At 44.7% G+C, this 14,998-nt stretch overlaps 1 protein-coding gene across 4 annotated transcripts in view; it reads left to right on the top strand.

The window, feature by feature from the left end:
* Nucleotides 1-14,998, top strand: part of LOC144133525 (methionine synthase-like) — a 39,984-nt gene that overhangs the window by 6,751 nt on the left and 18,235 nt on the right. For all 4 annotated transcript variants that reach the window (XM_077666679.1, XM_077666678.1, XM_077666681.1 and 1 more), the window contains exons 6-16: nt 398-504; nt 1,842-1,901; nt 3,029-3,123; nt 4,386-4,486; nt 4,839-4,900; nt 6,819-6,966; nt 8,495-8,607; nt 9,204-9,344; nt 11,859-12,044; nt 12,824-13,003; nt 13,911-14,027. In XM_077666679.1, the coding sequence (XP_077522805.1) occupies nt 398-504; nt 1,842-1,901; nt 3,029-3,123; nt 4,386-4,486; nt 4,839-4,900; nt 6,819-6,966; nt 8,495-8,607; nt 9,204-9,344; nt 11,859-12,044; nt 12,824-13,003; nt 13,911-14,027 (1,310 nt within the window). The remainder of the gene's footprint in view (nt 1-397; nt 505-1,841; nt 1,902-3,028; nt 3,124-4,385; nt 4,487-4,838; nt 4,901-6,818; nt 6,967-8,494; nt 8,608-9,203; nt 9,345-11,858; nt 12,045-12,823; nt 13,004-13,910; nt 14,028-14,998) is intronic.

Below are 14,998 nucleotides of genomic sequence, written 5' to 3'. Positions count from 1 at the left end.
ATCCGTCTGGCCACACGTTCGTTACAGTAGTAAAAAATAGTACACAAAAACAGTTACAGTAGTAGTAAAAATCAAGAGAAGGAGAAATCTGAATGGCTTCACATCAGAGTTTACAGCATGTTGAATTGTTTAACCACATTTTCCCGTCATAATATGAAGCATCATTTATTCTTATGGCGCCTGCAGTGTGCTGTTGCCATCTTTTATTTTGTCTAGTAAATTATTTGGTCGTTTTATGTTGTCTAGATCGATGGACCGATCAGTCACTCATTATAGCCAGTTTGTTGTTCAGCCAGCTCGATCTGTCATAGCTATGATCTCTAGAAAACAGACGGCAGTGTCACTCGAGCTATTGACTGCAAAGAATACCTTACACTGTTGCTTTTTCGCGACGCAGCTTTCGATCAGCTTAGTGCTGCGTACGAAGAGCAAGTGCGGGGTCTTGTGGACGGAGGAGTAGACGTGCTTCTTGTTGAGACTGTCTTCGACACTGCCAATTGCAAGGTATTTGATTAACAGCCTCGAAGGAGTGATTTTTCATCTTTTTTTGCATTTCGGGGTGTGCGTGCGATAGGCACAACGCGTGAATATGAGTTATTTCCTTACGTATGTGCGGCCGACGTCATCTATTCATCTGAAGCGATTAATGAGTGCAAGGAAACGTTGTTTACGTCAGGCTGTCATATGAGCATAGCAAGAAGTGACTTGGGGAGGGCCTGGAAATGATGAAGTTTAAAAACAGCGCGAAAAACTTTTTGTCGCTTGCTAGCATGTGTTTGGCCCCTAGCCGCACAATATTGTAATAAGGGAGTAATTACTCATTGGCATCCACCCAAGCGCAGCCATACGGCTACAAAGGAAAACTATACAACTTTCTCAGAAACTTCGCAGTTAAAGAAAAACTCGTCCTGGTTTGGGGTTCGAACCCGAGACCACCGCTTCACCGGAGCAGTCGCTCTACCAACTGAGCTAACCGGGGCGGCAAGCTTATGGTAGGGCGAGAGCTGCGCTTGGGTGGATGCCAATGAGTAATTACTCCCTTATTACAAATCTACTCCACCTTAGGGGATTCCCCTAAAACATTTAATCGCACAATATTGTTTTGCACATATAGCGTTTTCTCCACAAGTTAGACAGCAGGGACGGTGGTAATATCATTTCATGGGTGGCGCCAGCTGTATCACCAGCAACTGGTTTGCAAAATAATTAAACCTACCATAACAAATAAATAACTTATGATAGAACTTTGTTGGGGCGGTAAAGTCGATTTAGGGGATGAAGGCTGTAATAGCAGCTCGTGTTAATCTATCTTCAGCGGTTCTTGACGTCTTGTGAATCAATCACATTGCAGGCTTTATGAGAGCTGTATGCGTGAAACTTTAATAAAATTGTAAGAACAATTTGATTGTGCATTGCTGGCTGCAGTGTCCTCATGAAAAAAAAAACATTTACAGTGAACGTATAGCAATTCTTATCATTAACAGTTTAGTACAAGTGTTGATTTTTCAGTTTTAGTGTTACCAGTTACGGGATCTTTCAGCGCTAATTATAAAAAGTAGTTTCACTAATATTTAGTTAGTTCAATGTTCCCTCGCTAAAACCACAACTTTTACAGCGCATCTGACAGTGAACGTTGGCATTGTCATTCCACTACGCGAGACGTCATACACCTTGTTGTGAGTGCTAAAACCATCGGCGAGCGCTTGCCAGTCGCATGACTCTCAATGCAGTTTTCATTTGAAACATGTTACGCGATCGCGCCTTCGCCTTGAACAAGGAACGTGAAAACAATTAGAAGCTGTTTATTGACCAAATTTTTCACGCATTTTTCTTTTTTCAAGGCAGCCTTGTTCGCTATCCAGCAGCACTTCGAAGCAACAGGAAGACGCCTTCCCGTGTTCGTAAGTACCATTTCACAGGGTGAGCAATGACAGTGCGTACAAATAAATAAATAAATAAATAAATAAATAAATAAATAACAGTTAAAATTCAAATAATGATAAGTAAATATACTGCCAAACAATTTTTAAAGAATAAACAATTTTTCTTGTCATTTTCCGTACTTTCATACCATGTGCCGCTCCTGCCAAAAGCAGTTGGCAGTATGTTACGACGAAACAGCGCTGACGGACGGGACGGAAGAAGAGACAGACACATGCGCCGGTCTCCTCTTCCGTCCCGTATGTTAGCGCTGTTTCGTCGTACCGTTCAACATGAACCAACCAGCCCGACTCAGCCCTCTCTTCTAGTAGGCAGTATTCTTAAATGAAATAAATAAATAAACAAATATAGAAATGCACAGCATGTTGATAGCGCACCGGTGTTAGAAGTGCATCGCAGAAGGCAAGGGTTATGTCGAAAAGGGTGCGGTCCTAAGGAGAAAAAACATTTCGTACCTTCATTCAAAGTGCAACTTATTTATAATTCTCAGCTCAATAAAATTGTCGTATTCAAGCAGGCAAGACTTACTGAAAACGCATCGGGCTCTGAAACGAATTGGAACGTGTACTGCGGGGTCAGCCGTCCCCTTTTTGCAAGACACTCTGACTGCTTTTGTATACATAACTATTTGATCATTTTGGCAGCCTCACTGAATTTACGGATAGCATAAATAAAGTTTTCTTTGTAAAGAGACCGGGTGTAGAAGTGAGATGAGCTTTCTTTTAGCGAAAAGAATCAGGGAAATATTTCCTGGTTTACGGTGCCGTAGTATTCGCACAGTCGGAGTAATATGGCACCCATGTTACTAAAAAACAAAAAAAAAATAGAACGACGTCTTCACTGCAAATTCACGTGATCTCCTTCTGACCAATACGAACGGAGCGTCGCCGTATTAACCTGCTAGCCAATGAGAATGCGCCTCGCCTGCTCAAGAGATTCGAAATCGTTGTTTGTGGGCATCGAAAAGGACGGAGCCTTTTATTCGAGAGGAGGGATGCAGCTCGTTCTACGTCCCTCTAGGTAGGGGCTGGGGGCGAAAAGTCTGGGAGTTGTACTTTTCTTCAGTCATTTTATATTCTGTCAACAGATCTCGGGAACTATTGTGGACAAAAGCGGTCGCAACCTGTCGGGACAAACGTGCGAAGCCTTCGTCGTCAGCATCAGCCATGCAAAGCCCTTGTGGTACGTGCATGCGTTTTTCACTTGGCAGAACGCTTTCGTAAGTAATGGCTGTTAGCACAAGTGCTGCTGAGAATAAGGCTATGTTTAAGGGCAGAGAGTTAAGTGCCTCTAGCATGTCTGCCCCGATGATTTTGCTTAATGGAGTCGATTTAGTGCACTTAGTTTAGGGGTCGATTGGGGCAGTCACCTGCTTGAGTATACACCCGGTAGAAATGAGTTTTTGGGTAAAAAGCTTTGGAGACGTAATGCAGGAAAATGTTTTGGTATCTGTATGTAGATAATATTTGTTGTAAACTTTCTATGGGCATTGGCCCGCTGTATAAAGTTTGCTATTTATTGTCCGTTGCAGTTAAAACCTTTATAACTCGTTATTCCTTTCGAACCTAACTTAAAGCCAGCTATTATGGGGTACCACCACTTTCACAAACCTTGCTAAACTGCCGAAATTACAAAAGAAAGCACTTCGTACTATTGCCGATGTATCATTTAGTACTCACATCGAACCTTTTTCTGTGCCCTCCAAATTATGTCGGCCACAAAAATGTATGATGAGACATGAGTCGGTATAGTACATATCTCAGGACAAAAACAATTTTTTTTTAATATACTGGCAGAATTGACCGTGATAACTAATTTTTAAACAATTAGAAGGAATAAATCGTTTTAGATACCTTGTAATCATACTAATTATAGCAAACAAATGCTTCGATATTGAATGCCTCACATGTTGAACCGAAACACCACAAATTCATCACACTAACCTCATATGACATATAGTTTATTAATCAGCATAATTTAACTATTAATTAATAATCAGCACAAGTGCCACCTATGGCCACTTCACCCCCCCTCCCCCCCCCCCCCCCCCCCCCAATCTTCATAATCTCATCCGCCCAACTATCTTTCTGCCGCCGCCCTGCTACGCTTACCTTCTCTTGGAATCCAATCCGTTACCATTAATGAACATCGGTTATCTTGCCTCGCATTACATGCCCTGCCTTAGTCCTTTCTTCTTGTCGATTTCAACTAGGATGTCATAACTTTGCATGTTTAAAACCGTAACTGAGCTAATACAATTTTTGGCTAGTTTTCTTACAGTTGCCTGATTTTCAGTTGTGTATGGCTATCTTCTCCAAGAAACGTAAAATACAAAAGCAAAAAAGGTTGTTCACTATGGCGGTATAAAGGAAAGCCATCGCACAATTGTGTGTAAAGAATAGTTTTCTTTGTGCGCGACTCCAAACCGATGACTCTCCACGCAGCGTTGGCCTCAACTGCGCCCTGGGAGCCAAGGAGATGCGTCCGTACCTCAAAGACCTTTCTCTTTTCACCGATGCTTACGTCCTGTGCTACCCCAACGCTGGTGAGATGTGCCACCAAGCTCTTTGCACCGCGCCGCGCCACGCTGCCGCTTCATCTTGTAGCATGCGTTTCATAATATTTATAATAATTGGTTTTGGGAGAAAGGAAATGGCGCAGTATCTGTCTCATATATCGGCGGACACCTAAACCGCGCCGTAGAGGAAGGGATAAAGGAGGGAGTGAAAAAAGAAAGGAAGAAAAAGGTGCCGTAGTGGAGGGCTCCGGAATAATTTCGACCACCCGGGGATCTTTAACGTGCACTGACATCGCACGGCACATGGGCGTGGTTCACGACGACACAGAACGTCGCAGTGTCTTTCTTCAATGTCCGTCCCCCCCTTTTTTTTTGGCAGGATTGCCAAACGAGTTCGGAGAGTACGATGAAACTCCCGAGGAGATGGCCGCCAGCATCAAGGTGAGGTGGCGGTCAGAGAGAAGTTTGTGTTACATCGCGTCGAAGTCGGCCGCTAGGCAGCGACGCTACCTTTGTCTTCGATGACGCATCCTCATCGTGATGATGCTGATGATGAGTGGCGCAGTATGGCGGCATGTGGCGCCATCTAACGGCGTTACCACAGCGTCATCTTTCCAAGCACTTACCAGGCATAAAGCTAAGCGGTAGATATAGGCAGACACGCTAAGACACATGGCGGCGCTTTATCATACAATTTCATCTTGTTATTAGCTAGCTATTCACTATGCGTTAGCGTGGTTTGCCCAGCTCCACAAAGCTTGACGATAGAGCTCTGCCGGTTCACTCGGGATTAAACTGCTGTGCGTACATAGGGCCATAACCGGCGGTTCCCCTTTCTCTCTACCGTTGAGGCGTAGCAAGCATTACATGTTTGCTATAACTGTTACGGTAACAGGTTGGATTCCAGCGAAAGGAAAACATAGCCGAGGTTGGCCTCCGAGAGCCGTGTGGGGAGATGTGATTAATAAACTTGCTGGTATATGCCGGATGGCGCATGGCAGGACAATATAGAGATCAATGGGAGAGGTCTTCGTACTGCAAGGAACTTAATTTTCCTGGTAAAAAAGCTGACGATATGAATCCCCCCATCGTGGGATTGTGCCATTTCAGCAAACAACAATGTCGTGATCAAAAACAACAACAACAACACTAAAGTTGGGCTATACATGACGTCAGCGCAAGTCCCATGTACCATTTGCAGCTCTGTTGCTCGAATGTGCTAAGTGGTGACAAGGACGACACGAGACGATTCACCACTCAGCGCATTCAATCAGCAAAGCTATGCAATACCAACTAGCCGCTTTTTTCGCCTTGCTACATTTGCAGCTGTCGCAGTAGTCTGTTGAACTGAAAAAAAAAAAAAAACGGTACTCCAATTTTTTTTTCCCGCCATGCAGCAGACTGTTCGACACAGCTGTTTCGGATGTACGGAGGTCTTGCTCTCGTTCTCCCCGAATTCCGTGGTCATGATCAAATCCTGTCTAAAAAATCTAAACAAAAAACAACTACTTACATTCTTGATATCTGTGTGACGGAACTTATACATCTGCAAAGTAGAGTTAAAGGTTCGTCCGCTTCAAATAAAAATGATTAGGAAGGCAGCTTTGAGTCCTGCCCCCCCCCCCCCCCACCCCTTTTTTTTTTAAAGCGAAAGCATTACTTGGTTATGTCGGTGAGGTCTTGTCAGCAAAATGTGTTGGCAGCCGTTGTGTCGTTCTCAGGGCAGCTAGGATCAAACGAATTATTGTAATCGATGGATGATTTGCGACAAAATTTGCGGTCGATAGGATGATTAGTTAATTAATTAGAGCCAAAAAAAGTCGGAAAACCATCGAAATATCGACGACCGCGATATAGTGAGTGGACGGGAAAACAACCTTGGATGGCGAAATAGTGGAAAAATAGGTAATGTAGTGGAAATAAAGTTTGAAATGGATGTAAATGTGTTTGATGAGTGATAATTAATAGAACAAAAAGCTTGATTGACATACAACTATTAGACAATTAATTAGAAGCAAAAGTAGTTGGATGGCCGAATAGGCTGGACGGGCACTTAGAAGGTGGGCAGGGAATTAAGCAGCAATGGGCGCCAAATTTGAAAAACCAAATTGTGTGATTGAGCTGAAATGGTCATTTATTTACAGTAACTGTGCGAACCTTCTTCTGAAATCCTCCTTAGAAGAAAAAGAGGAGCAAAAAGAGGTGAAGGTGAAGAGTTATCCTCAAAACACATGCATTCCTCCACATAAGGAGACTTAAATGCCCTCAGAATTTTTTGCCCTCAACTGCAGCGTTTTAAATGCATGTTCTAGAGTGACAAAGGAGTCAGATTCACACGACGCCGTGGGGACGTCTCCAGGAATTCGCCGAGAGCGGTCTGGTGAACGTGGTGGGTGGATGCTGCGGTACGACGCCGGCCCACGTGCGGGCCATTGCGGACGCCGTGAGGGGCCTGCCCCCGAGGACGCCACCGCCGCGGGTCAGGAGCGGATGTCTGAGTCTCGCAGGTAAGCTCCACGAACCCCTGCAGGAGTTTGGCCTACTTGAGGCCTTGTAAAAGTTGTCAGATTAGGAACTTCGAAGTCATATGGTGTGCGGCGCCATTCACCAATATCTCTCTCGAGAGAAAAGTATATAATATTTGTATCTTGCCATTACTAAACTTAGGGGGGGGGGGGGGGGGGGGGGTGCACGGAAGGCTAACGAAGAGGCTTGAACTTAGACTGAAGGCAAGCAGCGAGCCGAGGAAAGGAAAATGACAGGGGTAACGTTAAGAGGCGGGGAGAGTCGAGAGTGAGTAAGGGAACAAACGCGAGCTAGCGATATACTGGCTGAAATCAAGAAGAGAAAATGAACAAATGCAGGGCATGCGATGCGAAGGAAAAATAACGGATGCTTCCTTTGGGTAGAGTGAACTACCAAGGAAGGCAAGCGTAGCAGGGGGCATCAGTGAGTCAGGGTGGGGGGTGAGATCAGGAAGTTTGCGGGTGATAATGTAGCCGCAGCTCGTGCATGACAGGGTTAATTGGAAAAATACTGGAGAGGCCTTCGACCTACCATGGACGCAGTTATGCTTATTATGATAATAAGATGCGACCGCAATACAGAACGCACGGACAGCGTGTTTCATCTCTTGTTCTTTGACAATGTTGATATTTGTTGTTTGACAATGAGAAAAATATTTACCTTAGCCCTATTAACTGTACACTAGCACTACTGAGTGTTCTGCTCTATATCCTGCTTCCCTGTTCTGGTAATTATACAGCGTGGGCCACGGAAAAGTAGTCCACCTTTGGCGATAATATGACGTTTGAAAGAGCAAATGCGTTGTTTTTATATGCACAAGCTACAATTGACGCTGAAAGTGGTCCCCGTCCACGTCTATGTACCTCTGAGCAGGCAGGAGCATGATGGCTGGCAGTACTTGGTGATCGTCAATCGTGACGCTGAAGGTAACGTTTATGCTGATTTCAGTAACGTAGAGACGCGGGCCTATTGGTTCATATTTCCGAGTTATAGCGGATCAAAGAACAAGGAATGGTGACAAAGAACTGACACACACACCGCTGTGTGTGTCAATTGTTTGTCACCATTCCTTGTTCTTTGATCCGCTATAACTTGGAAATGATGGTTTCCTTGAATTCATCCAATGTATGTGAATTATTTGCGTACACTAGCTGCTTGATATTTCCCGCAGGTAAAAACAGCACGAGAACAGGTCCGGGCAACGTGATGGCTGTAACGAAGGTTTTTGCGTTCCCTTAATTGTCCCGCTTTGCCTTCAACTATCCCTATCCACTTTCAAGAATATACCATCTTTTTGACGCGATGTGCACAGAATGACTGAATAGGACGTAAAAATAAAGCCGTAACATTTCGCACTGCGTGGCTCCGAGCGTGACACCGGTTTTAGAGGCGAACTACGTTTCCATGACCCACATTATGCCAGCGACAGCTAAGGAAGACCCATTCACATTTTTTTCTTTTGATCTGTTGGAGTTGTGGTATGCATTTTGCATTTTCCTGCTCTTCCAGGTCTGGAGACCATGATAGTGACTTCGGAGACGCTCTTTGTGAACATCGGTGAGCGCTGCAACATCGCCGGATCCCGAAAGTTTGCCGAGCTGATTCGCCAGGATAAGTATCAGGTACGACGAATAAGCGTATCGCATGCCGTGGGGTGCTGCGCTGCCGGCGCATGGGATAGAAGATCGCAGGAAAGAGCTTAGTTAAGTCCAAGGAGAATCCACTGCCTTGTGATCCCTGGAGTGATGCAAGTAATATAGCGGATTGGAGAACATCGTTGGAAGAGACAGCTAATAGTCGCTTGCGGAACGTTAATGAAATCAAGGAATTTGTTCATCAGATCAGAAAGCTTATGAGATAAGCTCCTGAGAGAGTGAGACTTTTCAACAAAAAGATTTGCTGGTATGGGGCGTACTGATGCAATCATACGGGCTTGTTGGAATTCTAAACTGTTGCACCAATTGTAAGCCGAGGTCTTACTGCTATTGAATTTCAATTCTATTCCACTTCGAATGTTTGGGCTTAGACATGGATCGTTCAAAAAAAATTTACTCTCTCTCTTTCTCTCTCTCACTGGCTCGGATGACACAATGCCGCCGCTGTCACTTGGATCCACTGGTTATTACGGTGGATGGTAAATATACAATCGAAGCAAAGAAATCGTCGTATTATAGCGGCCCCGAGAAAACGTCGTTTTGTTTTCCACCCATGACCCGAGGATGCGCTTGAAGTGGCAAAGGCCCAAGTTGAAATGGGGGCTCAGATACTGGACATCAACGTCGACGATGGCCTGATTGACGGGGCGAGGGCGATGAGCAAGTTTCTCAACCTGATTGCGAGTGAGCCTGCCATAGCAAAGGTGAGTACGGTGAGTAAGGTGAGTTTTTAGCTGCGCTCTAAAAAGACAACTAAAGAGTAAGTCGTTTAAAAAGGTGAAAATACAAGATATGCTGCCAGCTTGCATCAGCGTTAATAGAAAACTCTTTTAGGACCTCAGTTATGCAGTTTATTCGTGTCGTTCTGCCTGGAGACATTCAAACATGCGCCATTAAGTTGTACCAGTGTTCGTAAGCATCACCGAGACCATGATTTTGACTAAGCCCAACTTCTTAAGTCCCTCTTCGCCACATCCAGTGTATTGACGTTAGAGGCATACAGCGAAATTATTACTATAGCTTTCGTCATTCCCTCTTTTCAAAGCTAGAGCGTTAAGGCTCCCGTTCTGCAGATAATAATCGTCGTCGGCGTTGTGAGCGAAAAATCCCCAGAGAAGCAACATAGTTGAATGTTAATTTCTTTTTCTTTGGCGGGGGGAGGGGGGCACTTAGGTCACGTGGCCTTGTGACGTCATCTCAGCTTGCCCACCGGATTGTGAGCAAACTTCCCACCGTGGCAGGTGGCAGTTATATTAAGGATTGGTCGCCAAAGGTTGCTCGGGAAGAGCAGCCTGGGACCCGCCATGGCGGCTCAGTGGTTAAGGCAAATGGTGTCAGGAACTGACAACCTATGACCACATATTATGGAGCTGTAGCATAGCGCCGCCACCGGCGGATATTATGCGTGATCCTTATCTCGAGCAGTGGGAGGCCGTGTTGGCCCGCTCAGACCCGGTCGTCCAGACCAGGGCCGTGGAGTGGGCCACCCGGGTCGCCATCAGCCATGGGTTGATGGCAAACTAGCACGGATTCGTCCACACATGCGATCTGACGAAAACAAAGTTTTTCTATCCATTAAAGATCCCCAGGTGGTCGAAATTCTTCCGGAGACCTCCACTATGGCACCTCTTTCTTCCTTTCTTTTATCAATCCCTCCTTTATCCCTTCCCTCACGGCGCGGTTCAGGCGTCCACCGAGATATGCGAGACAGTTGCTGCGTCATTTGCGTTAATAATAATTGGTTTTGGGGGAAAGGAAATTACGCAGTATCTGTCTCATATATCGTTGGACACCTGAACCGCACCGTAAGGAAAGGGATTAAAAGAAAGGAAGAAAGAGGTGCCGTAGTGGAGGGCTCCGAAATGATTTAGACCACCTGGGGATCTTTAACGTGCACTGACATCGCCCGTAAAAAAACAATTTGCGTTTGCATTTTGTACAGAAGCCCCACAGGTGGCAGTACCTGCCTTTGCAGGACAGTGGCACATCGCTTAACTGTTGCACCACTGCGCCAGGAGTGGTATGAGCACTCCCATGGATCTATGAATGTAAAGCAGAGAATGACGCTATCGAATGGCGGCGTCATACCATCAGTTAAGGAGGAGCTTAATTGTTCCCTCCAATTTTTGTCGACTCACGTCATAAAACTTCGCCATTACGATGCAGCAGAAGTTGAAGAAATGTACTTCAGTTGTGGCGCTTAAAAGGAGATAAGAGACTGCAGAATGGAGAACTAGTGGTTTCTTACAGTTTCAAAATGTATTAGACTAATGTAATGAACATTTTATTGCCGGGATGAGATTGGTGGAGTGATGGTGCAAACAGCGCGTCTCGGTAATTCATGATGTGATCCAAAACAAAACAACAGCAACAAGAAGCGGTACCGGTGTATTTTTTCTGTATTGGTTCCGTAATTCTGCGCTGTTCGAGCAGGTAAGTTAATAAAAGCGCTGGCCTAAGTTGGACACGGCTGACGCAGAAGTAGGATAACATTAGAGAGGTGGCTGTTCTGTAATCACCTTAGCGTGACTGATGCCTGTGAAGAAGATAATGACAATGAATGGGAATGAGTTTCGAAGTATATGTGGAACGAACTTGGCCCGAAAAAAATAGCATACAAACAAGGCGGAGAAAAATTGCCGAGTGCTTGCGATTTGCTGCAAAAAAGCGCTAAAGTCAGCAACAGCTGTCGCCGTGCTGCTGCCAGTATTTTGCTTGTGCCCAAGGCATACACTAAAGTCTAAAAGACTTTGTTGCAACTTGGGCTGCCACAATGATCGCATTGGGCACACGGCCAGGTGCCTGGGGCTGGTCACGTAAAAACACCTGGCCGTCACACGACACGCTGAATCCGCCGGGGAGCTTTTGCTGTAAATGTGATATTCACGGGCAAAGCGTCACGCACTTTCAGCAGTCCGCTATACGCGCTGATTTTTTCGCACTTCAAGCATGTACCAACTGCACTGACTACATTCCTGTCGCTGGAAACGGGAAAAGGGTATTTTAACTCCGTTCAAAGCATATTGTGATGTTTCCCCGCCGTTTCCCTATATGCATTGGACAACAAAATCTTGATGCTTCCACATAAAATTTATGATGATCTTATTGCGTGTGAGACATACCAGTCCCTAATGCCGATCGCCTCCATATTTTTATTTTGTTTCTTCTACAGAAACAAAGACAGCTAAATTTCTCCGACTGTGCTGTTTCTCTTACAGGTCCCGATCTGCATTGACTCGTCAAACTTTGACGTCATTCTGGCTGGACTGAAGTGTGTTCAGGGAAAAGGCATCGTCAACTCTATCAGCCTCAAAGAAGGAAAAGACGAATTCGTCAAGCAAGCACTCGCAATAAAAACGTTTGGTGCCGCGGTTGTCGTCATGGCTTTTGACGAAATGGGTCAGGTGAGAATCTCAACGCGCTGTATTGCAGCGTTGTGATACTTCAGCATTTCCGTCTCGTTTTCTGAGCCTTCGCATTTCTGCTTTGCCTGTCAGCAAACAAACAACGAAACACAAACAATCCACACTAACAAACAAACACGAATAAACAAGCAAGCAAGCACAAGAGCAATGGACCCAAACAAACAAGCAATAAACATGCGGGTATATAGTACCTTGCGATGTTCTTATTGATGCGCACGTCATTTTTGGTTTATTGCTCATTTACAATGCTTTTTTTTTTCGCGCGAGTACGTAAGCTTGAAAAAGAATAAACAGAGGATCCCAATCACATATAGTGATCGTCTCAACATACCTGGTTGCATTTACCGCTTATTTATATCTTGAATTTCATAAGTGTTTAGCGAAACGTTTTCGACAAAACATTTATTTCACCGTGTAACCCCAGAGCGACAGCGAAATAGCTTTGTTGAAAGTATATATCATAAAAAATACAATCGCTTAAAGTTTTATAAGCGCCCAAAATCTTTTCACGTGTAGCGCTACCTGTCTGCAAGATTTAAGGTCTGCTTGCAGGCTACAAAAAATGCCCAGTCTTGTCCCATATCCAGTCACTATTAATTAAACCCGAATAATCAGGTGCTCCTTCCCCCTATAAGTGTCCTTGATTGATCCGCATGTGGAGTTTCTTGTTTGTCGAAGGCACATCGCCGAAACTTTCCTGGAAAGCTGGACAACTTTTTTTTTTCGTGCGTGAAATGGACTTTGTATTACGCTTTCAGGCTGCCGACGAAGAGCGCAAAGTGGAGATATGCTCAAGATCCTACAAGATCCTTATCGATGAAGCAGGGTTTGATGCTAACGACATCATCTTCGACCCTAACATTCTGACCATTGCGACGGGAATGCCGGAGCACGCGAATTATGGAGTCGATTACATCAACGCTACTCGTCGAATTAAAGTTAAGTGTGCAATGCATGCTGCAACAGAAACAACAGAGCAGAGGAATTCAATTCGCTTGAACTGTGATTGCTAGTGTTATTATCAAAGTGCTGACATTATTTTGACTTAGGCTGTAATGTAGTATCGGGGTGCACTGTCTGCCTTGCTGGTCGCAAATGTGTGGCTTTAGGAGAAGAAATATTATTAGACATTCTGCAAATGATCCTTCATAATAACAATTCACCGCCGCGGCGGTTAAGTGGTTATGGTGCCCGGTTGTGGATTCGAAAGACGCGGGTTCGATCCCGGCCGCGGTGGTCGCATTTCGATGGAGGTGAAATGCTAGAGGCTGTTGTATTGTGCGATGTCAGTAGACATTAAAAAGTCCCACGTGGTCGAAATTATCCGGAGTCCTCCATTTCAGCGTTCCTTATAACCTGAGTCTCTTTGGGACGCTAAATCGCATAAATCTAACCAACCAAACCTTTCATAACAGCTAAACAGTGTTAAGCGTTATAACTAGCAGCTGCTTTCCAACTTCCTTACAAGTAAACAAAGACAAAGGATGTATAATTGCGTATTGAATGATAAGCATTGCGTGACATTGCATAATGTATAATGAGTTATAATGACATATAATGCAGTTTATTATTTAATTACAATAGTGTCCATTGAATCGTAACTTGGCCTTGTGTCGCGTCCGCAACGTTTCTGTGTCCAGTTCGGGCGCCATCTCGATGTAAGCAGGCGTTCTCTCAGAAATATCTTAATTGTTTGATTGCTTGCACTGTCACTGGTGATGCGTAGAAAAAACTGCTGAACAAACTGAGGCATGTGTGTTTAACCTGCATGTTTTCTTGTCACTGCTTTGCGTTTTTATGCAAGTGGCTCTGTTCAATGAATTTGTACACTCTGTACTCTTCCAGGCCAATTTGCCAGGGGTCAGAGTAAGCGGTGGAGTGTCGAACTTGTCCTTTGCGTTCCGTGGTCAAGATCGAATCCGTGAGGCAATGCACAGCGTCTTCCTTTTGCACGCTATCGATGTGAGTCATTGTCTCCAAATATCGACAGGCGCATAGTCATCCCATTCTGTTGAACTTTGCCAATGTCCGCTTAAATGACGCCTACTGAAGAACATTTGCTGGGGGGTGTTGTTTCATCTAAGTAATGATTTATTTCTTTTGTTTAACGTATTCAAGGGCTCTTACTCGTATCTCGTTACCAAAGCTCTTTTGGCTGCCTTGAATTGCCAAGCCTCTGATAGAACTTGGGACTACGAACACTGGCCTTAAGCGAAATTCACTTCTTTCCTTTTTTACTGGTCCTCTCCACAGATAAAAAAAAAATGAAAGAGAGAGGGAGCCCGGTCCAGCAACGCTTTCCCAGGCTTAAAGCCGATGGGCTGAAAACGAAAAGAAGCTAAGCGCTAAAAAAATGAATGAAATAAAGGAAAAACATTTTCTTAAATAAAACAAAAGGAAAATTATAGTCTAGCCCCGGGTCAAAATTGCCAAGCCGTAGTTTCAGGAAACAATGAAAAAATAATCGAGGATGCAGTATTGAGGAAAGGGAACCCCAGGCAAGGCAGATAGATTACGCATGGAGGCCGGTACGCAGCAGCTCAAAATTGAAAAAGAAAACAAAGGGAGCAAAGGGGAACTCCCTTTCATATTTAATGGACACATAAAGAATACACACCAACGGCCATGGGACGAAATCAATGGGCGATCAGCTTTCATTACGACACAATACCGGTTCCTCTCTATGGTAGGTCTCCGAGGATGCGAAGATATCTGGCAACCAAGCCAGACAGGTGCAATACACCCCATTCATTTAAACGCACAATTTTGTTCTTAGCCCATCTTACTATATATGCAGGATGCAAGCAAAACAGAGAAATCCGCTATGTTCGAGAGTGGGGGTGAAGATCCGGGCATAAACTTAACAACGCGGTGCAAAGCGTCAAGAAACCCGCAGCTTACCCGCTTATTCTGAGTACAGTACTCACGGATTG

Source organism: Amblyomma americanum, chromosome 5, assembly GCF_052857255.1.
Source record: "Amblyomma americanum isolate KBUSLIRL-KWMA chromosome 5, ASM5285725v1, whole genome shotgun sequence".
Taxonomy (NCBI): Eukaryota; Metazoa; Arthropoda; class Arachnida; order Ixodida; family Ixodidae; genus Amblyomma; species Amblyomma americanum.
Note: the sequence above shows the minus strand (reverse complement) of the source record. Positions and strands in the feature narration are given on the sequence as shown.